Raw genomic sequence first — 26,599 nt, 5'->3', positions numbered from 1 at the left:
TGAGAATTTGATTCCACGAGAACTTGAACAAAAAGCTGCTAAATGGGCCTATTTCTTGCGTGTACCAATTGAAGTAGATTGACCGATCCAAGGAGGGGTGATCTAAATTAGGATTGGGATTGGGGATGGCCAATTATGATCCAAATGAATCGATTTTGTCAATCCGATTCTGATTCCTTGAACTGTGGTCTCAATGAAAGGCAATTGTGTCTATGTTATGTAAGCATGGTTTCAAGTATCAGTATTGTATCAGTCATATCGTATTGATATTGGCTGACATTGATCCCCGATCCCTGATCAATCTGGATCAGTTATTCATATCATTTCAGGGGTAAAACAGTAAAAAAAAATTATACTTTTTAAAAAAGCAAGGCTAAAATCGATTGATACATACCGATCTGATCTGAATCGGTATCATACTATCCCCTAAATCCATGTATGTCAGTTATATCACAAACTACTATAACATAAAGATCCCCTCCAAGCCTCCTCCTCCTCAACTTGTAAGATGAGTAAATTGATTTTTTTGGTAAAAAATTGTAGATGTGTATTGGTATTCAATTTGAACAATTTTCTAGGTTGTTCAAGTATTTACCAATATATATTACCAGGAGAGTTTGCACGGTTCCAACTTTTGTGAATATAAATTCCCAATGACCGCTACTGAAATGTCAAATTTCAACTTGAAAGGAGTTTGGCAAGGGATCCAACTCCTCTCTAGGCGATTGGCAAGGCCAATGAGGGTTCCAGCCGTTAGATGAAACCTGGCACACACCCAAGGGTCCATCCAACAGTTGGGACTCTCACTGAACTTGTTAGCCAATAGAGAGGATCCCAATGTGTTTAACAAGTGGCACACATCGGCACTGAACAAATCAGGACTATATAGAGTATGACTAGACAAGAAGAGGATGCACATACATACCATGTTAATAATGTAATAACATTGACGGAGTATCTAATTCAAGAGAAGGGAAAAAAGCTGGAGGATGTCTAGCCTGTGTCATTCTCTCTCTCTCTCTCTCTCTCTCTCTCTCTCTCTCTCTCTCTCTCTCTCTCTCTCTCGTATAAAATGATTCTCATGCCCTTTGTATACTAGTTCCCTTATTGGTTGAGCTAACGTGCAACCCTGTTCTATAATTGAATTTTGAGTTTGAAATTTAACAAATGGTCAAACCAAATCAGTTTTCAAATATTTAATGGTTGAATTGCTACCCTCAAATTCCAAAACGGCAAGGTGACCTTTTAAAATAGATCATTTTTCATGTAAATTGTAATTCTATGTAGAAAAATATTTAAAATGTTTTAGGAGAAACTTTTCCTTTCTTCTGTCCTATGCTATGTTCAAAGACATTTGTAATTTTTCTTTTTTTGTGATGAAATGAGAAAAATACCATTAAAGAACGCAAGATTGAATGTACATTATTATATTAAGGGGTGGGGGGTGTTAAGGAAAAGAGGTTCTTAGTGAGAACCCAAAAAACTAAGTGTTTTAGAAATTTAATTACATCATCATCAGTTGTTTTGAGATGGAAGTTAAGTTTAGTCAAAAAAAAAAAAAACCTGAATATCTAAACAGAGAAAGAATTTCTCATAGACTCTTGTGTACTTAATTAGTTTTGTCGGGGCCAAGATTTAGTGAACATATTCCCTATTATGTGATTACATCTTTTATATATTTATTTTTTGGTAAAATGATTATATCTTTTATCACATTATAAAAATTCAACATTGTCTATCTTTTTATATTTTTTGATAGCATACATTGTCTTTCAATGGTTCATAAGAAAATTCCTATTTAAATAATCTAACAATTTTATATATTATTAGGGCAAGAGATCACCCCAGACAATTCGTCAAATAAGAGTTGAGAAAATGAGGAAAGAGTGTCTTAGAAGAGGGAGAGAGAGGAGGAGAGCTCAACCACATCCACCAGCCACCGGCAAGGTGGCCCACTGGGATGCAGGCCTAGTGTTGGGGTGTGTGCTAGAGGGGGTGACCCCAATCGCTAGATATACATTGGACTCAAAATCTGGGTTTTGTATAGGGGTGTCAACCTGTCGGCCCAGGCCGATCAAGATTAACTTTAATTGGGCTTGACCACTTGGAAGCCTTGCACCGTGAATGCCCGTTTAAGTAAATGAGCCTAGTTTTGGGGGCATGTTACGGTTTATAATCGGTTTGGTCGGTGTCGGGGTTTAATCGAGCTTCCTTAAACGGGTCTTAACTGGGCTACGAACCTATTTAAGTCTAAACAAGCTCTAAACATGCCTACCCTAAAATTATTTTCTTAAATTGATTGAATGCTCATTAATATGTAAGGCAAATCTTTAATAAAAAAGAAAAATGATATAAGATTATGGTTGCTCTTACAAAAAAAAATAAGAGATTATGACATTTACAACTTACAAAAAAAACTTAATTAAATCAAATCCTATTAAAAAACAAAGGATAAAAAAGCTTAATTTATTTCTTACTAGTAATGGTAAAATAGGAATTTTATGTAGTATTAAAGGGATTGGGTTGCAACGAGTAGGTTCAAGCAGGGCATATAAACATGTTGGTTCGGTTGGACACCCGATGGGCTAGCTATTGCATTGTGAACACCCGTTTAGCTTGACACATTTATTAATCGAGCTAGTTCAAATCAAATCATAAACATGTCGGACTCGATTGGGCCCACCAGTATAGGCTCAGGATGACACCCTTAGTCTTGCACACCCTAGAGAGGGAGAGCTTATGAGATGCATATAAAATATACGTCTTAACTACATGTACAATGTATAACTTTTTTCTATTTTAGATGTTTCATAGAAATTTGACAAAAAAAATTAGAAGAAACCAAGAAAAAACACAAAAGGAAGGCCCCTCATTTGAATAGTTGATCTTCTACCAAAAAAATTTGAAAAGTTGATCTTCAATTAAAAAAAAAAAAATTTCTAAGTCATGAGTCTATACGCTGACAAGTGGCAACTATGATGGAAACTCATCTCCAAAGTCCGAAGTTCGCACCAGTCGACGGCCCGACCGCACCGCATCCTTTCTCTCTCTCTCTCTCTCTCCGTGTTTTCCTTTCTTTAATATTCACTACGCCATTCCTCTGCGAAAAGTCTCTTGTCACTGTCAGTTGTTTCCTTCCTCGCCATTGAATCGATCGGCAAAATCCAAAACATGGGCATCTCGTTCAGCAGTAGAAGAAGGAACAACGATTTCTTTCACAATCCATCTCATTCACAACTCATCTATTCTTCGCCTGCTACTTCTGAGCTTTCTGTTCCTCATCCTTCTTCAACCTATCTTCATCCTCCGCTTCAACCACCGCCACCACCACCTCCGCCGCCTCCACCGCCACCAAACTATTTCTTCGCGGCAAACGCACCATATCAACCTCCACCTAATCCCCCTCCTTATTCATCCTACTACCAGTATACGGGTGGGTATAACACCTGTGGATACGCTGGACCCATTATGGGTCAGGGTAGTTCCAATTACTACCCTAATCATGGTTATGAGGGGCCTGTTATGAGAAATCCCTGGTTTCCTTCGCAACATCCGCAGAATCCGCCTCCTTATGTTGATCATCAGAATGCTAAAAAGGTCAAGAATGATGTCAATGTCAAAAAGGAGACGATCAAGCTTAAAGTCGATGAGACGAGCCCGGACTGCCATTTAGTTTCCTTTACTTTCGATGCTATGGTCGATGGCAGGTATGATGCTTTCATGGATTGTCGTATTGTTTGGTGTTTGTTGTGATGCTTATTTCTTTGTTGCGGATGGATTTGTATCATGGCCATGACTGATCGTGTTGTTTTATGTGATTCTTCCAATTCACCGTGAATATAGACTTTTAGAGTTTTAAGAATTGTTGATTGAATTTTTTTTGAGAATTATCCTTCTTACGATGAACTTGAAACTTGAAACTCCCACTCCCCCCGCCCCCGGCGATCCCCCAAAAAAAAGTATGCAAAATGATAAATTAGTAGTAGCTGAAATGAATTAAGTGTAAAGGAGAAGGTGGGAAGGTGCTGAATTGTGAGAAATATGATGGTTGCAAATGATATTTGACCTAGTAATGTTGCGGAATATACTGTTTAATATACACTTTATAACAAGGGGAAGGTGCTGAAATCCTAGGGCTTTTGGAGTATTTGTTTAGTTCTAAACCTTAGTATCACAACCATACCTGTCCGCAAATAGACATAGAAAGGGAAAAATGCAGGAAGAAAACTTGACCGCAGTATCTCTAAAAAAAAAAACTCGGCCAGAGTTGGCCACCACCAGGCAAGAAGGACTTTGAATTTGTTTGTCATCTCTGGGTTGCTGTAAACAGTGACTGTGGTTAAGTTTCAGACCTACAGTAGTTCACAGGTTTCCATAGGTTTTTGTGTTTTCAGCATCTTGGTTAGGTTCTAACACAATACCAGCTACTGGGCAGGTATTATTGTTTATCTGGAAGAAGATACCTTGTTCTCGTTGTTGTGATGTTCAGAGTTTCTTAATTTCCTATTAAGACTTTGAAATTTCTGCTTATGTTTTATTTTTATTTCTCATTGTTCTGATCACCATCTTTCTCAAAAACCAGAATCTTTGCATTCTGAATTGATGTGTCATGCGTAAGGGGGCTGAACAATGGTCAACCCACCAAAGAAGTTCTGGACGAGTTTGGTTACAATAATTATGTTGATATTTTGTGGAGAGAGGTAGGAGTTGACCCAATCTGACCCAACTGACTTCTGCAATGATGGGCTGGGTTTTTTAGCCCTATATCTGGGCTAGGATCTTACACACATTTTTAGATACATTGCAAAAAGCGCAACCTGACCGAATTTTAGGGGAAAAAAAGAGACAAAGTTAGGCTGGGATATGGTTGAGCTTAATCCAAGTGGCCTGGTATTAGGGTCGGCAAACCTAATAGAGAGAGTTATTGAAAAGACAAAAAATTATGCCAGGAGACTCATGGAAATATTTATAGATTGCAAGAGGTATCTTTATATGGTCTTTATTGACCGACAAAAGCTTATGACATAGTCCCCAGAGAGTTAATCTGGAAACTACTAGAGAAGAGAAATGTTTCAACTAAATATTTGGACATATTAAAGATATGTATAATGGTGTGGTGACTAGTGTAAGAACTCTGGGGTCAATGTAGTGAATTTTCAATTTAATTATGTTACATTAAGGATTAGCTTTAAGCCCTTTTTTCTTTGTGCTTATCATTGATGATTTAACCAGAGACATTCAAGATTAGGTTCCTAGGTGTATGATTTTTGGTTTTTTTCTTATGATATTGTTTTGATGGATGAGACAAAGGCAGGGATTAACGTCATGTTGGAGTTATGGAAATTAATCTTTGGAATCAAAAGGTTTCAAGATAAGTAGAATAAAAACGGAGTCTATGGTGCTTAACTTTAGTTACACTAGGGCAGGAAATGAGGTGGTGAATATTGATGAGAGGGAGATTCTGCCAAGTGATTCTTTTAGGTATCTAGGATCAAGCATAAGAAAGAATCTGATATAAAGGTTGATGTTTCACATAGAATTAAAATATGATGGACAAAGTGGAGAGGTGTGTTAGGAGTGTTGTGTGATCGACGCATTCCTTTAAAATTTAAAAGAAATTTTTATAGGATAGTCATACAACCGGATATGATGCATGGTGCAAAATGCAAATGTTTGTGTAATTAAGAAACATTATATAGATAAACTCAATGTAGCTGAAATGAGGATGTTGAGATGGATGTGGCAAAACTAGGAAGGATAAAGTACGGATAATCAATTTAGAGTTGATTTGGGAGTAACTCCGATAATGATAAGCTACGAGAAAGTCGTTTGAGGTGGCGTAGTCATGCTCAACAGAGGTCTTTAGATTCTCTAGTACGGAGGAGTGATTTGATTCAGATTGAAGGAGCTAAAAGAGCCAAGGCAAACCTAAAATGACTCTGGGAGAAGTGGTGAGGAAAGACATGCATGACTTAGGCCTTGTATCGAATATGACCTTGAACAAAGTTGATTGGAGGATAATGATCTATGTAGCCGACCCCATTTAGTTGGAATAAGGCTGAGGTTGTGGTGGTGTGGTTGTTGTTCGGTGCAACCCTAAACTCATAGAGGAGGCACTTCCACTGCCTTAGTTATCACTTAGGAGGTGTGGGGTACCCATATTACTTTCCTTGTCCATTTCTGTTAAGCTACATTGCCATATGACACTGGTGGTTATTGATTGGTGCCTCAATTTCTCATTTTTGGAGGAACAACTCGACCAATTAAGTCCTCTATTTGTTAATGCCATCTATGCACCCATACGCTCTACTCTAGACATTGACCCGGATGCCTCATGTAACCCATTGTAGTACTCATGTCGTCATGGCATCACACAGATACAAGGATGGGATACTCATCCAAAATGCACCACAAGTCAATACTTTGACAAACTCTGTGAAGAAAAGAAGAAAATTCATCCTCTTCTTTGGACACATTAACACCTACTCCCCCTTTTGTTCTTCACACATTTTACTTGAGTCTCACAGTCATTTTTCAACAAATACACCATATTCTAATCTAAGTTTATTGGGAGACTAATGGATTTCCACACGCAATCAATCCTCTTTCCTAGACCTATGTAACATAGTTTCTTGATCACTCTATGCTATTTTCCTTTTCTTTCTTTCTTTCTTTTTTTTTTTTTTTTTTTTTTTTTTTTTCTTTTTTTTTTAAGGTTAGCTTTTAAACTTATCCTTTTCCTTGTTCAATGCGACTTAGAGAGAATCAGGATTTGTCGTGATGTATTTAAAACTTAGGTCATTACAGGTGAGGTATCTCACTTGGTGGCTTATCAGCTTGAAGTTCATAAAGAGGTTTCCTTTTGAATAACAATTAATCCAAAAAAAAAATTAGGGTAGCCATCCCTAGACCTCGGCTTAGCGGTAAGGTTGCTCCATTGTGACCTAGTGATTGCAGGTTCGAGTCGGGAAGCAGTCTCCCCGCGAAGCGGGGGTTAAGGCTACATACATTATGACTAATGTAGAACTAGAATCATAAGTGATCCTAATCCCAGGCAAGATCTGAAATTCTGGCTGAATAGAGAAGATGTCCTCCAATAGGCTTGGTTCTAGCTCTCAAACACTCTCATAGAAAACAAATAAAAGGAAAAATAATAAAAGAAAGAGAATTCGATGGAGGGTTGAGAAGGGGGAAGAAGAACTAGTGAATGAGTATCTCACCCAACTGCATCTCACAGCATAACAGCATAAGCCATTTTTTTTTTCATTGATAAATTCGTGTTCAATGTTGTAGCCCTTTACAAACTTACATAGAAGATTCAAAATGACTCAGACACTAAAAAATGAAAGGCCTAACCCAATCCTTAACTAACTGGGAAACCTATACTGACTAGGAAGCTGAAATAACAAAGGAAATAGACTCGGAACAGTACTTTAACTAAACTAATGAATTAAATTTTGTTTTCCTACTTTATACCCATATTTTAGACCCATTACAAAGAAAACCCATGGGATCAAAGGCCCAACATATACATAACCCAACCCAAGGCTTATTTGCAATAAAATAAGCTCATTAAGTGACTTATCTGCATCAATTCGCCCTCTTTTAGAAAAAATTCGTCCTCGAATTTTGTAGTGTGAGGGTGATTATAGCATGGTGCACGTCCCTCTTCAAGCCGTAGAAAAATTTAGGTAGCTTTTTGATAATAAGGATGTAGTCTAAGGAAGGGAGGAGCTCAATCTTCAAGATACTTTAATGGGATGACGAACTCCACATGCTCAGCTTCAACAACCTCAAATGTATCCATGTGATCATCCACATGAACGCCTTCAATCACTGTGTTCTTGATCTCCACAATCTCAATCTCAAGTTCCTTGGGATCTTCCTCTTGGCTGTTCACAGTCATCACAGTTGTAGTGTCAAAGTTCTTCAGTCTTAAGACTCTTAACCTTATTGTCCATTGTGGCAACCTTATTGCTTTCGAATTCTCCGCATGAGTCTCGTTGATGGGAACGTCAATGACTAGCTCTTCCTTGACGATAGGAATTGCTGGAATTTCCTAAACACTAACCTCAACTTCTGATTCTGGTTCATTGGTCGAAGGTGTCTTCTCTTGTTGCTCCTTGCAATTTGTTGCAACATAATGGCCACGTGGTCAAACAATTCCTTCATGCTCTTGTCACCTGTGGGTGGCTTTTGGGGTGTAATTTGAGGGAACTCTAGTGGAAGGAAGTACATACTTCGTTCATGTTTAGATAGGTACGTACCCGCCAACTCGTATTGCATATCGTCATAAGTTCTAGGCTCACGCCCTTGAGCTTGAAATTGCCTTTCATGGACTCTCCATTGTATTCGAACACAATCACTCATTTGGGAGCAAACGTACTGAAGCCGTTGCGTCTCTATCAAGTTGTAGTTGTCAAAGTACACTTCTAATTCACACATCCATTCAAGGAACATGTGTGAAGAAGATTTCTCACGAAATTCACGTGGCTCCATCTTTGGTATGGCTAGGCTCTGATACGAAATAATGTAGAACTAGAATCACAAGTGATCCTAATCCCAGGCAGGATTTGAAATTCTGGCTGAATAAAGAAAATGTCCTCTAATAGGCTTGGTTCTAGCTCTCAAACACTCTCTCACAGCAAACAAATAAAAGGAAAATAAGAAAAGAAAGAGAATTCAATGGAGGGTTGAGAAGTGGGAAGAAGAACTAGTGAATGGGCATCTCACCTCTCAGGTCTAGGCATCTCAACCAACTGCATCTCATGGCACAACAATATAAGACATCTTTTTTTTTTTTTCATTAATAAATTCGTGTTCAATGTTGTAGTCCCTTACAAACTTATATAGAAGGCTCAAAATTGACTCAAACACTAAAAATGAAAGGCCTAACCCAATCATTAACTAACTGGGAAACATAAACTGATTAGGAAACTGAAATAACAAAGGAAATAGACTCCAAACAGGACTCTAACTAAACTAATGAATTAAATCCTGTTTTCCTACTTTCTACCCATATTTTAGGCTCATTACAAAGAAAACTCATAGGATCAAAGGCCCAACACATATATAACCCAACCCAAGGCTTATTTGCAATAAAATAAGCTCATTAAGTGACTTATCTGCATCAATGACCCTCCCCAGACCCTGCAGTCAGTCGTGCACTGGGTACACCTTTTAAATTTATGGTAGCTTTCCAATAATTAATTTGAGGAATATTAAAATTTTGTTTCCCTTGCAAAGAAAGCTTCATTGTATTATTTTTTCTTTTATTATTTTAAGTGAATGGTTTAGAGCTCATTGAGTTGGTAACTTCTGTTCATGTTGATGCCTCACGTGCCTTACTTAAGACTTGTTTTAACTGGACAAACCACCACAATACAGCCGCTAGGGTGCTTTTGGGTTTGGAGTTGGAAGGGGGGGGGATGCATGTAGAACATTTCCTCATTTGAAACACTCGACTAGGATGTCTGAAGCTCTTTCTCCCACTATTATTTAAATTAGGCTCTCTTTGGCATAGTTTATGTTTATTTTTATTATCTGTTTATGAATAATCAATTATACTTATAGATTGTGGGCTATATACAATAACCGTTTGGGTACTATTGGACATAATAAATTATATAATGAATATAAGTTTGGCATGCCTAGTGCATAATATACTGTATAACATTGAGTATTCTATCTTGATGATACTTTCCCTAATCTCTGAAACAAACCTGCACAATCCTTTCCCTGAAACCAGAATGAAAGATTTGGGTGAGAAGTAATCAGAGAAGAAGGGAGAGAGATAATCAACCAAAGAGAGATAATCAATGCAGGAAATATATCTCATAAAAAAAGAGGAGATATTCATCCAAGAAAATTCCAGATGAGAGAGAGTACCTGTGGGTCTCCTGGAGTTTTTCAGCTGGTAGGATTCTATCTCGTTGGATGAACAAATAGGGTTGCAAAGATGAGAAGGATTTTTTTTTTTTTTTTTTTTAAATAAGCGACTTTAGTCCTTTACCCTTGGTTTTGAGCCATTACAACATGTGTTCATTAATGATTTAGCGCATAAACAACAATAATCGCTTTATCCCAATAAATCATAAATACCTCTCTACCTGTTTAAGGATTTATTGATATATTGATTTACTTTAATGAGAAATAAGAGTCATAAATCATACCAAACGCATCAAGTTATGCTTACCTAACAGATAAACATAAATTTAAGAGCCTGGGATAGTATGACATTTGCTCAAGCAATAAGGGGTTGCCTGTTAGTAACCCAGTCGATTCTTAGAAAATATCTTGTATTGTCTTCATTGATAATAGCTAAAATCCTTCGTATTTTTTTATTTCAAATCCCCGAGCTATACTAAAGAGAGCTTTGGTGGGTTTAAAGTCTTGTAATATAAATTTTTTAGGACCTTCAGATAGTGCTGCCACTGGCATTACCAGAGACCTCCAATACGTCAACAATCTAGTTTTTGAAAGGGATATTTGTAAACAGATTTTGATATCTGCTTTTGATTGGTACGTGATAAATAAAAGCCCCTAGGGATTGTAAATTCTAGGTGGGAAGAGAATTGGGAAGGGAGATTCTGAGGGGAAGATGTATAGGGAGAAGGGCCTCTACTTAAAATAAGGTGGAGTCGTTGGTTCTTGTGTCAAATTTGTTTCTGTGGCTAACTCTATAATCCAAGTAAGTTGGAGTTTATAAGAGAATAGATTGTGTTTATTGTACTAATTTATTGGGAAAAGCTTTCCACGAACCAACTTACACCTGTGACTTAGCTAGGTGTTGATCCGTTATGGTCACGTACTTGAGCTTTTAATGTTATAAGTATAGTTTATCATTCTGTGTATGGATACTTCTTTTCTCCTAATTGATGGAATACACATTTTGATTCTTGGAATAAGATGGCTTTCCATTTTAAGAATGTGAACCAAGACTGACCTTTTATCGGACTTGATTTGTTACCTGATTTGAGTGATCTCTATTCCACACAAATTGTGATTAATTCTCAAGAAAATTATGCAACTCTCTCTCTCTCTCTCTCTCTCTCTCTCACACACACACACACACACGCGCGCGCGCGCGCACACATCAGGCCATATAATTGTGAATTTATTTTCGATCATGCACACACGCATATCAGGCCATATATTATGACTTTATTTTTCCTTGTTGATTACAGTATCACTATCTTCTACTTTGCGAAAGAAGGGGCTGACTGCAACTTCAGTCCACTGTATCCTGAGGCCTATATGCCAGTTAGAATTTCCTTTCAGAAAGGTTTGGGCCAGAAATTCAGTCAGTCTCCAGGGACTGGCATCGACCTAGGCTTCTTTGAGTTGGATGATCTGTCTAAGCCATCACCAGGTGAAGATGTTTTCCCACTTGTTATCTTAGCTGAAGCATACCAACCACCTCGACCTGCAGACCATCAGCTTGGTCAATCTCTGCCACCAACCACATCCTCTCATGCACAGATTACTCAAGCCATCTTAGAAAAGAATAATGGAGACTCATTCCAAGTGAGAGTTGTGAAGCAGATATTGTGGGTTGACAGAGTTCGCTATGAGCTTCGTGAAATTTATGGAATTGGCGACCCAGTTGAAGCTGGTGTTGGTGACGATGACCAAGGGAAGGAGTGTGTAATTTGCATGACAGAACCTAAGGATACTGCTGTCTTACCTTGTCGACATATGGTAAGAGCTGTCGAGCATATCTGTTCTATCATTTGGAAGATTTAAGATAACCATCAGGTAACATATGCATCCCGATGCATGTGGCTCATGGACAGAGGGATGTGATAAATTAACTTTCTAGATCATTCCCTGGAGTTCTTATTATTATGAAAGATGACCCAATTGGACTAACCCTAGCCATTCAATATTTTGTGGTCTTCTGGACATCTGCGCGATGTCCACAGAAGAGCCAGTAGATTGGATGATTGGTTCACCCAAATGCAACTCAATGTATCTGATACAAATTGGTTATGTTTTGCTGGTCATTTCTCCAATTGAGCTACAATATTGGAGATATATGATATAGGACCATTTGGTCATTGACTTTTGTGCTAGCCAACTTCAAGGGAGATTAAATTTATTATCTCGACCTAGGAAATAATAAGTGACAGGATAAAGAAAGCCATGTCGTATATGAAAGTTAAAAAACTTGTGATTTTCCATTATGAACTACAGAAAATAGAATTATGAAAAATCTCAATAGTATCAGGGTTTTGAGACTTAAAATTTCTTGAAGTTTGCTTTCATTTTGAAAAATTCTCCCACTTCTATTTAGGAAAGAATCTCCTTGACGAGCACATCTAGGGAATTGTCTGAATAGGCCTCATGTCAGATTTCTGTCTCAAACTCGAGCAATTACTCTCCCATCTGGTGCCATACCCTCGATGCACACCCCCTCCACTGTAGTCCTGTGTACCCTCTCGGTTTTCCAGAATTTTCAATTCATTGTGTCAAACTTGGATTGGCCTGAAATTACAGATGTGAGCAAGAGACCTTGGGATTTACCTTTCCACCATTTGATTTGTCATGTGGCAGATTTAGGTGCCGTCGGGGAGATTCTTTGATGTCTCTGTAGGAACACCCGGTCCTATTCCAAGTTCTTGGAAAACAACTAGGTTATTTTTTTTTGTAAGGAAAAAATTTGTACATGTTTTTTTGACAGCCTACTGGAGTCACTAGCAAACTTCTGTGTGTTGACAGTAGGTTGCTGCTAATTTACTTGATTTGCTTTGTGCTGACGTTGACAATGGTGCTTCCTGTTCAGTGTATGTGCAGGGAATGTGCAAATGCATTGAGGCATCAATCTAACAAGTGTCCGATATGCCGTCAGCCCATTGAGGAGCTCTTGGAGATTAAAGTCAATGGTGGTGATCGATGAAAGATCCGCTTCTTGATATTTCCACAACTTGTGCGGTATAAGGTTTTCTTATAACTATATTTTACCTTAATCTGTGTTTTTCATTCATGTGTACAATTTATGCAACCTAGATTGATCCTTCTTTGGTATTCTTATCTCACCCTCAATTATAATCATGTCTAGTGTTTCAGTCTATTGTGGATTGTAAATATGGCTGTACATACAATTCAAAAATAAAGCATCATGGCTTGCTGGTTTTCCTTTTCCTTTTCTTTCTAAAATACATAGTTTCTTGCTGTCCTGCTTTTAAGCAGCTCCCAGGTAGATTTATAATGTGTGCGTCTCCGTCTCTGCAAATTTGAGTGGCAGCCGCTCATTTGGCTCAGCTCTATCATCTCAAAAGGTGGGAGAGGTTTGCGGTGGTGCTAATATATTAAGGCCCTTGTCCTTTTTCTTTTCTGAAAAGTATTTTGGGAGTCCAAAGCAAGAAATAGATAACTAAAGTGGTCAATCGACAAGGGTATATCATACATATCCGTTATTGTTGACATTTCTATGGAGGAGAAAGGGCATATTTGCTGTACAAGTTAGCTCTAAAAAGTAAAGGGGTAGGAATTGCCGAAGCAGGGTTAGGGGGGACCTGGGGGTATTGTGTGAGGGGAGAAACGGGTTCAGTGGAACTTTATTCCTAGCTGTCATTTCTGTGATGGTTGCTGACCTGATGTGAAGTATGTCTTTTATTTTTGGGGTTTTTCTTGTGAAGTATGTCATCAATTACGTTCTGTGCTCTGTTGTGCATTCAATGAGGCCACAGTAACTAATTGAGGACTACTGTTCCTTTGTAGAAACCGTGTTCAGACATTAGGGGAACATGGATGTGCCTGTGTTGCAGGATTGCGGTTTTGGGTTTAGGTTTGGGCTTATGGGCTTGCCAAAACCTATACCATAATGCTTGGTGGCTATAACCCTTTTCATGGTGACATCTTCTTGTTTTTCCTTTTTCCTCCCTTTTTGATCTTTTAAAAATTTATTAGTTTAAAGTCAACTAGAAATAGAAAATAAGAATGTATAAGGTGCAATCAATTAGAAGATGTGGAAGCCATGTGGGAAGTGTGGGAATTAGGAAGAGAAACATCATGATAGCCAGATGGGAAATTCATTTGTTTTCTTATGGTGGATCATTATGAATCATTATTCTAAAGCTTGCATAGGATTTCTCGTTTCTGAAACTTTTTTTTATGGAAAATTTAACTAGTATTAAGAGCTTCCTGATTCTCCTAATTGTATTTTATGTGGACCACAAAATTGGTGAGATAGTATGAGTTCTCATAATGATCTGGGGTAGTAGGACCTGGGTGGCTGTGGCCCATAAATCTTCAGCATTTGGGCTGAGATTTGGTCAGGGGAGGTGTAGATTTTCTTTTTTGGGGAAGTGCAGATATTTAAGCATATTATTATTTGATATCAGTTGGAGGAGTTAATATTGTCATGGTTCAGTGATCAAAGAAGGCAGGCTGATTTCCTCTTACATGAGCCTGCAGTTCATCCTCTCTGATGACCTTAACTCGCTGTTCTTCATTTAATTGCATAAGCTGTGTATGCCCAAGCGGTGATAAGAGCAACTAGGAGGATTGACAGAATACCCACATCGCCCCAAACTCTGCTGCCACGAAGCAATCATAATTCTCATAAACTAAAGATAGAAGGTCAGAATTCAGTGGGGAGACCTGTTGGGAGCACAAGCTAGCTGTAGGGGTGAGTAGTATGGATAAGGTAGCCTGAGGTTTACTTGCTGAAGAATGGTATAATCATGGTGAACAGGAAATGAATGAATACCATATCTTCATAGGTAGATAAGCATGTATCCTGAGTTGATAGGAGCAGTAGTCCCCTTGTGTGGCAGGAAACACTGATGCCCATGCTTGTCATTGCGCAGCAGTAACATATTGGCACCAATGATGAGGACTTGTTCTCTCAAAGTGGGTCATGGACTCGAAGTGTTTGTTAGGACAAGCATATTGAGTTGCAATTTGTAGAATTTCCTGAACGGAGAATAAGAAATTAAGTGATGAAGCTGAAGTGATTAGTGGCCTAGATATCCCTCGTCAGCAAAAAAAAAAGTGATGAAGCTGAAGTGAAAGTGGAGATGACATGCTTCATTCCCTTGTGAGGAAAAGTATCTCTTAGCCGACGGGGAGTGCTAGAACCTATAACCTAGACATACATATTGGTGTATGCTACATGTATGGTAAGGTGATGACATTAATGTAGGTAGAATCATTTATGGATGCAAAAAATACGTGTAACCTCCATGTACAGGTAGGTGATCCAGACTCAAGTCTCTCTCTCTCTTGGGATGACCTTGCTACTTTTTATTTACGGAACTGTTTCAATCGCCAGTCATTGGTGGGCTCTCCTATGCTGCTTCCTCATAGAACCCTCGCCCTTTTCTTATATTCTATAATCATACAGAGACTTCCAACTTCCCTGAATCCTTGATTAGCTGCTGCTTATTAATACTTCTTCACAGCATGTGTGGAGCTCTGCAGTTTAACCATTATGTTCACACATTGGAACAGGCCAGGTTCAAAACGTTTCTTTCTAACACATGAATTGGGGATATGCACCATCCTTACCCTGCTGCAGGTAAGCACATGGAACACTGAAAGAACTCAGAGCCTCAGAGTGGGGATATGCCTCTTCAATCAAATGAGGAGTCCCTTTCGTTAAGGGAGTGTAGGGAATAGTAGGACTAGTAGTAGTAACAAAAACCTGTTAATTACTAAGCAAAGCCACCTTTAAGTCCCTCTCTGGAATTGTCACGGGTCGTCCATTTTGGGGGCTCTTTTGACCATTATGACACCCCCAATAGTTACATTATTCCCAAAAGTGCAAAGTACCCCACCCATTATTTGAATTTTGGTCACACCCTACCCCCACTGGCCCACTTGCTTTCAAATTAAAACTCGTCCTTTCCAGTTTTCCCATCCTTTACCTTTGCTTAAACGACTGTGTGTTAAAGTATGAAGATGAGAGTGCCTCGTGCCTTTCTTCTTTGTGTTTTTTGGTGTACCAAACAAGCAGTCTAACTGTAAGAGGGGAGAGAGACAGAGAGACTGCCTGTGGTCTTAGAGTGGATTTGGTGGGGTTGTGATCTTTTGAAGTTCTACTCTATCTCTCTCTCAATTTTTTACCGTTAGAAACTTTGGATCAAGGTGGGGGCGTCCAAGAGATAGAACTACAAAAAATGTGTTTGATCTGGGCCTTTTGGCAAAGATGTTATCAGTTTAAAAGCAAAACAATCATGGTTGGGACCTCACCTCCCTCCCTCCCTAGTACCTACTGACTACTCAATTCATCAGGTGCTGAGCTCTCACTCAACTCACACTTAAGATTCAGGCTCGAAGACTCTCAGTTGAGGTGGTTGGGCCGTTGAGGAAAGGCACAAGAGCATAACTGTTATTCTCACACTCACACTCACACTCAAGACTCGGTGTGGTTGGGCCATTATGGAAAGGGACAAGGGAATCAGAAGCATGGTTTGAGAACTTGGTATCGAGAATGGGATTGGTCAAGGTTGATATTAATCCTAATCACTTTGGATTGAACAAAAATACCCTTGATTTTATATTTTAAACCATTTTTTTTTTATTATTTTACCCATTGCTTGTATCGATCAATCAATACGGTATCTTGGGATTGGTGAAAGCCAAAACTGATCCAATCTAAACGATTTTAACCTAATCGATTCCTCAAACCATGATCAAGAGTTGTGCTAACTTAGGCGTGGACTGAAGACTCACAATCAAGCGAGGTTTGAGAAATTGGTATGGGGAATGGGATTGGTCAATGCCAATAAAACTCATCTGATATCGATCAAGATTGGATAGAAATACCCTTGCTTTCAATTAAAAAATTAATTTTGGATTATTTTACCCTTCATCCTTACCGATCTATCAATATAGTATTGATGAAGGCAGATTCCGATCTGATGGAACAGATCTAATCCGATTCCTCAAACCATGCACTGAAGAGTTTGGGGGGTGTTCGGCACTTGGGCCAGTGTCATTTTGACTCTGAATCGGACGGTCCATAGTTTGAAGGATCGTACTGCACTTTCCCCGGGGGCCCCACCTTCAAACCCCAATCCCAATTCTCGCATTCCCACTTTGGATGGATGGATGGGTTTCTCTATTGGGAGCTGGGATGCTCGACGATGCATTAATTAAATTATCAGGATTGTGAATCATTCACAAAGTGCACACCAGTCCAAGCTCCATACCCATAAATGATAGAACCCCCAACCACCCCCCTCCCCAAATAATTAATTTGCTGTGGAATAGTAGTATGGTGCTGTGGCTATTGTACTTCTATTTTATAAGAGCTTCATCTAAATTTTGTCCAAGATTGATTGTGACTCTGAAGTTGGGTGGGATCCTCATTTAGTAAATCCTTGATATCTTGTAGGACTTGTTGCCTTGCAACCGAGCTTGTAGGAATCGGTATACGTATCAGTCTCATTTTGAGTCGATACTGATACCGATATGTATCAGAAAACGGTCTGTATTAGTGCAATTTAGAACCAAAATGCCTTTTTATTTATTTATTTTCAATTAAAAAAATTTACATTCTGATTGAATCAAGAGACTTTTATCAATGTTGTCATAGTTTGCCGAGAATTCCGCTTAGCACTCCCATCTGAACTTGAATCAGTTCCAAGTTTACAATAAGATCAATACATTAATGGAGAAAACGGTAGGGATGAAGGATACATCCAGATTTCCTAATGTTCTCAGCAATTTTCCTAAGACAAGGAAGGAAAAAAAAAAAAACCCTAGATCTCGTTAATTTAGACAAACATGAATCTGGCTCCGCTATACGTACGAATAGTGTTCAATACTTTTCTCATCTAGTGCCATTTAGAGTATACATAATGGCATTTCTATGAACAAAAGAAACAGGTGTTTGACATTAACCAACAGAAGAAAATTTTTTAAAACAAAAGAAACTGATGTTGAACACTAACCTGCAAAAGGGCATTTTTTAAAACAAAAAAACAAGTGTTGAACAATAACCATAGATGACAGAGCCAACCTTGACAAATAAATAAAAATTCAAATGTTGAACACTAACAGCATAATGGAATTTTTGAAAACAAAGAAACATGTGTTGAACAATAATCGTACGTGGCAGAGTCAGTTTAGACAATCAAATAAAAATACATGTGTTGCACAATAACCTGCAGAAGGGCATTTTTGAAAACAAAGAAACAAGTGTGGAACAATAACTGTACATGGAAGAGTCAGCTTGGACAAATAAATAAAAATACAGGTGTTAAACACTAACCTGCATAAGGGCATTTTTTAAAACAAAGAACTAGGTGTTGAACAATAACCATATGTGATAGAGCCATCCTGGACAAATAAATGAAAATACAGATGTTGAACACTAACCTGCAGAAGGGCATTTTTTAAAACAAAGAAACAGGTGTTGAACAATAACCGTACGTGACAGAGCCAGCCTGGACAAATAAATAAAAATACAGGTGTTGAAAACTAACCTACAAAACGACATTTTTGAAAACAAAGAAACATGTGTTGAACAATAATTGTACATAGCATAGCCAACTTGGACAAACAAATAAAAATACAGGTGTTGAACACTAACATGCAAAAGGGTATTTTTGAAAAGAAATAAACAAGTGTTGAACAATAACCATATGTGATAGAGCTAGCCTGGACAAATAAATAAAAATACAGGTGTTGAACACTAACCTACAGTAGGGCATTTTTTAAAACAAAGAAACAGGTGTTGAACAATAACCGTACGTGATAAAGCCAACCTGAACAAATAAATAAAAATACAAGTGTTGAACACTAACTTGTAAAAGGGCATTTTTGAAAACAAAGAAACAAGTGTGGAATAATAATCGTACATGACAGAGTCAATTTAGATAAAAAAATAAAAATACAAGTATTGAACAATAACCGTACGTAATGAAACCAACCTGAATGAACAAATAGTGTTGAACAATAACAGTAACCGACAGAGCGAACCTGGATAAACAAACCTAATTTCTACAGTGAATTTCACATGTGAGGTTTGTTTGGACCAAACCTAGAGCTCAGTCTGCAGATCTAATTTTTTCCGTCTAAAATTCTGTGTTCGGACTCATATTAGGAATGCAAATTTTAGACTGCATCTTGCCGACGATACTGTTGTAGATAGAATTTGGGAAATGGGAGTGTTTTCTCATACTCTATTGGTGAGATTACTAAAACCGACTTGTCCACCAATCACTCAAGGAAGCAGTGAAGAATTAACAGAGTCAGGATAATTATATATAACCTTCACTCTTAACCCTAGTAACCTTCGTCGTGATTTGCATTATTATAATTAGCGGCTATGTTACCTAACTTTCAATAACCTATTATTAAATTATTTATACTTTATTATTTTACTTGGTTCAATAATTAAAGGTTAGAATAATATAATAATAGTAATCATGTTGAAATGTTATTAGAACTACATGACCAAAAGTAACAGGATTTTTTTTTTTATAGGGGTCGGGGATCGCTACCTGGTCGATTGGCCATTGCATCAGTACGGAGACCAATCAAATATCACATAAGCATCCAACCATGGGTAGGGTGGTCTTTTTACCACTCTTCGTGTCTAGGCGTATAGGTGCAAAGGAATTGAAAGCTCCCTCCATGTGGAAGGCTTATGTGGCATCAACCTAGACCTTGAGACTAAATCTTCTGCTTTGCAAATTATCGTGGTTATGTTTAGTATGTATTTTCGGAATAGATTATAGGTATAAAAAGCATTATGAAACTCAATTTTTTATTTTCTTGCTTCAAAATGTAATCTAAACCTCAAATCTATTCTAATAATTGATAATGCATACTAAACACAACCTTAATGTAAATTAAAAATAAACCATTTAATCCATCAATTATTCAGATAAAAATATCTTCTATCATTTTCAATGTAGAAGGCAAATTGGTTCAATGTACCAAGATGTTACAAGTATATTGGTCGGTCATGTGATGCTTAAGACACTTTAAGGCATCTTACACAGTTGCACAAATTATTCTCTCAATTATCATAGACACAAAATAGCAAGCCATTCTAATACTTAGCCTCTTCCTTACTTTACCTATGAATTTAACTGAATTTTTTTTTTCCAAAAAAATAAAACAAAATAACTGATCTTTACAAAATAGATGAATCTTAGCTTCATTAATCTTTCAATTCCTTAGGTTACTCATGTCACCTACTCTTTTTTTTTTTCGGTAAAGACTCATGTCACCTACTCTATTGGAATAAAGTTTGACAATGGAAATTATTTTGGGGATTAGGGAAAAACTTTATCAACATTTATACTTCTTTTCCAAGCAAAGGTAGATCTCCAATGGAAAAAGAAGATAAAAGCACAAGATTTTCTTGATGGGGTTAGGCTTTAAAGAAGGACAACCATAATTTGCTAGCAAAAGGAGGTTAGGGTTGGAGAAATAGTTACTCAATTTGAATCCTAAAGTTTTGGCAGCTTCTTATTTACCCCACTTCTATTTGCTCAAGAAAAGGTTAAAAACCCCACCCTAAAATAATGTTAGGAAAGTTTATTGAAGTCCCCATTTTAAATTTGAACATTGTACGAAAATTCATAGAAAGAGTTGTTTCTTCTTAAATTGAAACTCAAAGAGGCTAACTTAAGAGCAATTTGTCAATCGTCTTGCTATTAAAACAACAATCAATCATCTTGTTATCGAATTGGACTACTTAGAGGTGATAAAGGGGATCAAGGAGGGGAGCCCAACAATTGAAGTCATTCCTATTACTGAGGATAGATTACACCTATGCTTATTCCTTTTCTTTTGTTTCTTTTCAAACATATTTTCCATTCAGAAATACAGTAGCTCATTCTATATCCAATTTAGGGCTAAAAAACATTGTTGATTCAAGTTTTCTTTCATGCCCAAATTGGCTTGTTAGCTTTGTATATTCTGATTTATTTTAGCCTTCTAATGTAATCATCTTACCAAAGAAAAGAAAAGAAAAAAAAAGAGCAATTTGTCAATGAATAAATCCCATAAACTAATTACCTAAAGTAACATTTTCATATCTTCTTATTCTTTTTCAGTGCAAACTGTGATCAATGCTGACTTGTGTTTTTCAAAATATAAATTTTAAATGGACTGAGTTTCTCTTTTGAATTTCACCCATGGTGACCTTCCACGGTGCTCATATTAGTCAACACACCATCGTGCATGTCTTTAATAATATCCACATATTTATTCGAAACCCTTCTCTTCTTCAGTGCATACCAAATTATTTCTTTAGGGACCCCGTTATAGGATTTTTCTATGTCAATAAAGATCATTTGGATATTCTTCTTCAAATTTTTAAAATTTTCCATGAGTTTCCTGAGTAGGTTAATAGGCTCTGTCGTGGATCTACCTGACATAAGACCAAATTGGTTCTTCAAATTGATAGTTTTTCTTCTCATGTGGGCTTCAACATCTTCTCTCATAATTTCATAGTATGAGTGTATGACTCATTAGTTTTATGTCTTTGTAATTAGTTTTATGACTCGTTATGAAGGAAAGGGTTCTCTGAGCAAGCGGGTAGGCTACACCATTTCATAGAGGTTTTCTTATTCATTTTAATATCTCCAGGACAAAATTAATAGAAGAAAAAAAATGTGAAGAAGCATAAACTACACCACTTGCTCAAAGAGATTTTTCCTATTTCTTTGATAGGTGTTCAACGATCAAATTGATCTCATGTATTGAATGAGTAAGATCATGAAATTATTATTTTTTTAAATTTTCTTTTAACTTTACCATAGATGAAATATGGCACTCATATAGGTAGAACCGGACATTAGTTTGGTGCACTAATTAACTATTGGTTGTGTTATTATTGCTTTTAATTTTACTAGCAATTTTAAAATTTTCTTTTAACTTTACCATAGATCTCCGAATAGCCCTTTTGGACTATGGGATCACATGTGGGTAGGGTAACTCCTCTCCCCACATGAGGAATCTGAACTCTAGATAGATTTGGTGCACTAATTAACTATTGGTTGTGTTATTACTCCTTTTAATTTTACTGGCAATTTAACGCAAGAATCTAATATAGAAATTCCAAAACCTTAGAGCAATATTTATCCATAAATGAAATGAATTGGTTTTGGAAGGTGCTAACAATTTATAAATCGATCCAACAGAACTAATTAACTAAATTTTAGATTATTATTTTTAACATAAGATGTGTATTTTTGCCTAGATTGATTAATTTTCAAATAATTCTATTTATGATTAATAAGCAACATGAGCATTGGCCTAGGATGTGGCTTAAGATGATCTATAGGGTAAGTGAGAGGTCTATGTCATCTTCAGCTTTGGTAGAAAAGAAAAAAAAAAAAAAAAAAAACAAACATAGTAATCTCTTTTTACTACTAAAGTAGGGGATGTCAAAACTTAACCTTAACGATAAACTAAGCTAATTGATTGAAATCCAATTAAAGTCGATATGAGCTTATTAAATCAAGTTTTAGGTTGGAGCTTTTGTGAGATCGAAATCAAATTGAATCACATTGAAACCGAAAAAACATCAAATCAAACATGAAAAATAAGATTGAAATTGACATAAGAAATCAATAATAATCAAAAATTCATTAAAAGAAAACATTTTTTCAAACTTTTTGAATATATTTACATGGTAAACCGTTATTAAACCGATAAGAGAAACCAAATCAAACCGAAACTGATGTACACTTATTAGTTCATGTTTTGATTTCATTCATTCTAACACCGAAACTAGTCCAAACCAATTGATTGACACCCCTATACTAAAGCAAGAGAGAGTATATGCTCTCATGAGCTCTCCCATTGATCAACAAGGCCTAGCATTTCTATGCTAGATCAACATGGTTCATCTACATTCGGCTAATTTCAATATGAGAAAATGTTTTCTATAATGAAGAGTGTGGCCCCTGCACCTAAACACATGAGGAGGCTAAATAATCCGCCACCCCTTTGAAAGGAAATATTGACTCTTTCATGGATGATTCTTCGCTCGTGCAGGAACCACAGTCCTCCACAAGAAACACTTTCCTTTCAAGTATTGATAAACACTAGGTGGGTCGGGTCACGGGAGCATTCAATACACTATTTATGATACGGGTTCAACTTGGGCGATTTTATCTGACAGAGTTGAGGGGTTATTTATGATTAATTAATACTGAAGATTAACCTCTTGCTCTGTTCATATTATCTTTTCTTTTCGTTCCTTCCAGCCAAGTTTTTTTTTTTTTTGGTAGAAATCTCCAGCCAGGCTCACTATTCACCTAACCTTTCACTAATTCCTTTTCATTTTCCCCCAAAAAAATAATAATAATAATAATAAAAGTATCCATAAATAAAGGGCAAAAGAGAGGAGTGAAGCCAGAGATGTCTCTCTCTTTCTCGCCCTTCACGGAACAAATGCAGCCCTGAAACAGAGGAACCGGTGAAAAAGAGCATTTTAATGTCGACCCACCTCCTCTGAACTCTCGCTTTCTCCTTCTCTCTCTGTCTCCTTCTCTTCGTCGTAATCTGAACATTGTCATCTCTTCTGGTTGCTTAGAAACCATTTGTTTCACATCTCTCTGTTTTGGGTTGGATGAACCCACCATCATAAAGGATAACAGAGGAGAGATCTTTTGTGGTTTTCTGCAATTTATCACTTCTGTTACTCAGGTCTCCCTCTTTTTTTTTTGTTCTTTCAAAGTTCTCTTTACATTATCGCATTATATCGGGTTTTCCTGTTTGAGTGGAAGAGATGAGTAAAGAAGAGTTTTTGAAGATCCAGGTAACATTCTAGTTATTCTGTTTTTTTCGTTTTCTTTAATGGGGGTTTGCTTGTTCTGTACTCAGACGCAAATGTTTATTTCGTTTTGCTTCTCACATTCTTCCAACGGCACAATTCTTTGCAAGCTTTTTCTTTTTTCCATGAAAAATCATTGTTTGTTTACCCTGTTTCCTTCTTGTTGGTTATTCTGTTCTTGTAGACTTGTGTACTCAAAGTGAACATTCACTGTGATGGATGTAAGCAGAAGGTGAAGAAACTGTTGCAGAAAATCGAAGGTGTTTCCTGGTTCTGAAATCTACATTTTTTCTCTCTAAATTTTCATACCCCTCATTATTTTATTCTCCTCCTCTCTTTAATAATATCCCTCTTAAGTAGTTATTTGGATTCCATGAAGGTACTTTCAGTGGATCCTGTATTGAATTTTTCTTTTTCCATTTCCTTGTCATGAATTCTGGTCGTCTTTTTTTTTTTTTTCGTTGTCAGGCGTGTATACCACCACCATAGATTCGGAACAGGGGAAGGTAACAGTTTCAGGAAATGTTGACCCAGCGACACTCATAAAGAAACTCGCGAAATCTGGGAAACATGCAGAGCTGTGGGGTGCTCAAAAGGCCAACAACAAGAACATGCAAATTGACAATGGCAAAGGCGGCAAAGACAACAAATCTCAAAAGGGTGGAAAAGACCAACAGAAGGGTGGTCAGCAGCAACAACCGCAGCAACAACAGCAGCAGCAGCAGCAGCTTCAACAGCAACTACAGCAACAGCAGATGCTTCAAAAGCAACTACAGCAACAACAGCAGCTTCAACAGCAACTACAGATGAAAGGGTTTAAAGATCTAAGTATGCTTCCCCCCCAATTCAAGGATCTAAAGTTGCCCTTCAAGGACCAGAAATCTGTCAAGTTTGACTTGCCTGAGGACGATGAGTTTAGTGATGGGGATAGCTTTGATGACTACGATGACGAAGATTTTGATGATGACTATGAATTTGATGATGACTTTGAACAACCCCTTAACAAGATGAAACCCATGATGGGTAATGGTCATGGGGCTAATGTGATGATGAATGCTCAACAACCCCAACTCAAAGCTGCCAACGGCGGTGGCGGTGGCGGTGGCGGTGCCAACGGGAAGAAAGGTGGTGGAGGTGAGATTGAGAAGGGCATGGCTGGAAATAACGATGGGAAGAATAGCGGTGCAGGAAAAAAGGGTGGCAGTGGTGGAAACAACGGAGGCAATCAAAATCAAGGAGGCGGTGCCGGCAAAAATGGAGGTAAAAATGGTGGTGGTGGTGGTGGTGGAGGAAATAACCAGAAGGGTGGCAATAATGGGAATGGCGGTGGAGGGAACAATCCCGGTGGTGCAGCTGGTGCTAAGAAGGGTGGTGGCGGCGGCGGCGGTGGTGGCGGCGGTGGTGGTGGTGGTGGTCAAGTAATGAACATGAACAACATGAGGCCGCAGTCCCACCCAGGGTTTCATGATATCGATGTCACGCGTGGCATGCCTGGTAATGTGGGTCAGATGGGTAATATTCCCATGGGCCACATGGGTCACATGGGCAACATTCCGGCAGTTCAAGGGCTTCCGGCAGCAGCAGCGATGAACGCCGCCGGTGGTGGGTACTTCCAGGGAGCGGGGCCCGAGATCATGGCTGGGCACCCATACCACCAACAACAGCAACTACAACAGCAACAACAGCAACAACAACAACAACAGTACATGGCCATGTTGATGAACCAGGCACGCGCCAACGGGAACGAACGGTTCCAACCCATGATGTATGCTCGGCCACCGCCGGCGGTCAGCTACTTTCCTCCACCACCGCCGGCAGATCCCTACACCCATTTCTTCAGTGATGAGAACACTAGCAGTTGCAATGTCATGTGAATTGGTTGAGTTAAACCCATTTCTGTTAGTTTTCATCTGCCTGGGTTGGGGTCTTTGTGGAGATGATGTGATGCTCAGTAGTGGTGCTCTTCTTCTTCTTTCTTTTTCCTGATCTTCGTTCTTTCATCTTTCTTCAACAGTTCAAAGATAGTGATGGACCAGATAAAGTCTGATGCAAAATTTACAGATGGAGACATGGAATGATGGGCTTATTTAATTTTCCTTTTTTTCTTTAGTGGGGAGTTAAATTATCTTATATTATATAGATAGATTAATTATAGAGGGAGTACTACTTATAGATGATAGTATAATCCAAAAAATGTCAGTGAAACCAGTGGGGTTTTGATGTTGATGAGCTCTTATATGACTCTTATAAGAGTATTTAAAGAGGAGAGATGTGTTAATATTGTGTTTATAAGGTTGGTGGAAAGGAAATAAGAAAGATAATGGCCAGCAATGTGTATCCATTCCTTACTCCTTATTGCTCTTTAATAATATATGATCTTTTCCTCTGTTTTCCAATTTTGTGTGAGCTGAAGAAGAAGAATGGTGTGAGATGGGCTTTGAATAATCCTCTCTATTACTGATGTATTTGTAGGTCGTTGAATTGTACCCATGGAATTAAATTTTGGTATCCGTATTGTTAGTATCGACAGTGATCATTGTTCTTCTCTAACAGTTTGAGCTGTTGATAGGATAGTGAACGTATTATGAAAGAATGGGGGTTCAAGTTTTTGACTAGTAAGAAATGCATCAGAAGAGAGTTTTTCAATTCTTTTCTAGCAGTGTTTTAACTCCTAGGAAATGGATGTGGAGAGTTTTTTAAATATTTTTTGATATATACGTTTGACATTGTCTATGTTGAGAGGAAAAATTTGATTAATTTTATAGCTAAACCCCTAGAGAATGCCAATATTAAAAAGACACCCCACATTCCATTCTCTAGGGCATTCTCTAGTAATATTTGCATTTA

General features: G+C 37.7%; 2 protein-coding genes across 2 annotated transcripts; both read left to right on the top strand.

The window, feature by feature from the left end:
- The first annotated feature begins 3,041 nt into the window (after window positions 1-3,041).
- Window positions 3,042-13,150, top strand: LOC122091822 (probable E3 ubiquitin-protein ligase LUL4). The gene is made up of 3 exons (XM_042661982.1): window positions 3,042-3,707; window positions 11,187-11,700; window positions 12,785-13,150. Exons 1-3 carry the CDS (start codon window positions 3,172-3,174, stop codon window positions 12,896-12,898), a joined length of 1,164 nt encoding a protein of 387 aa, XP_042517916.1. The 5' UTR covers window positions 3,042-3,171; the 3' UTR covers window positions 12,899-13,150.
- A 10,162-nt stretch (window positions 13,151-23,312) lies between these two features.
- LOC122091781 (heavy metal-associated isoprenylated plant protein 32-like) lies at window positions 23,313-26,148 on the top strand. Its single transcript, XM_042661912.1, has 3 exons — window positions 23,313-23,737; window positions 23,937-24,012; window positions 24,221-26,148. The coding sequence occupies exons 1-3, from the start codon at window positions 23,708-23,710 to the stop codon at window positions 25,624-25,626; spliced, it is 1,512 nt and encodes a 503-aa protein (XP_042517846.1). The 5' UTR covers window positions 23,313-23,707; the 3' UTR covers window positions 25,627-26,148.
- Window positions 26,149-26,599: the final 451 nt, after the last annotated feature.

Source organism: Macadamia integrifolia, chromosome 10 (genome assembly GCF_013358625.1).
Source record: "Macadamia integrifolia cultivar HAES 741 chromosome 10, SCU_Mint_v3, whole genome shotgun sequence".
In the NCBI taxonomy this organism is placed as follows: Eukaryota; Viridiplantae; Streptophyta; class Magnoliopsida; order Proteales; family Proteaceae; genus Macadamia; species Macadamia integrifolia.
Note: the sequence above shows the minus strand (reverse complement) of the source record. Positions and strands in the feature narration are given on the sequence as shown.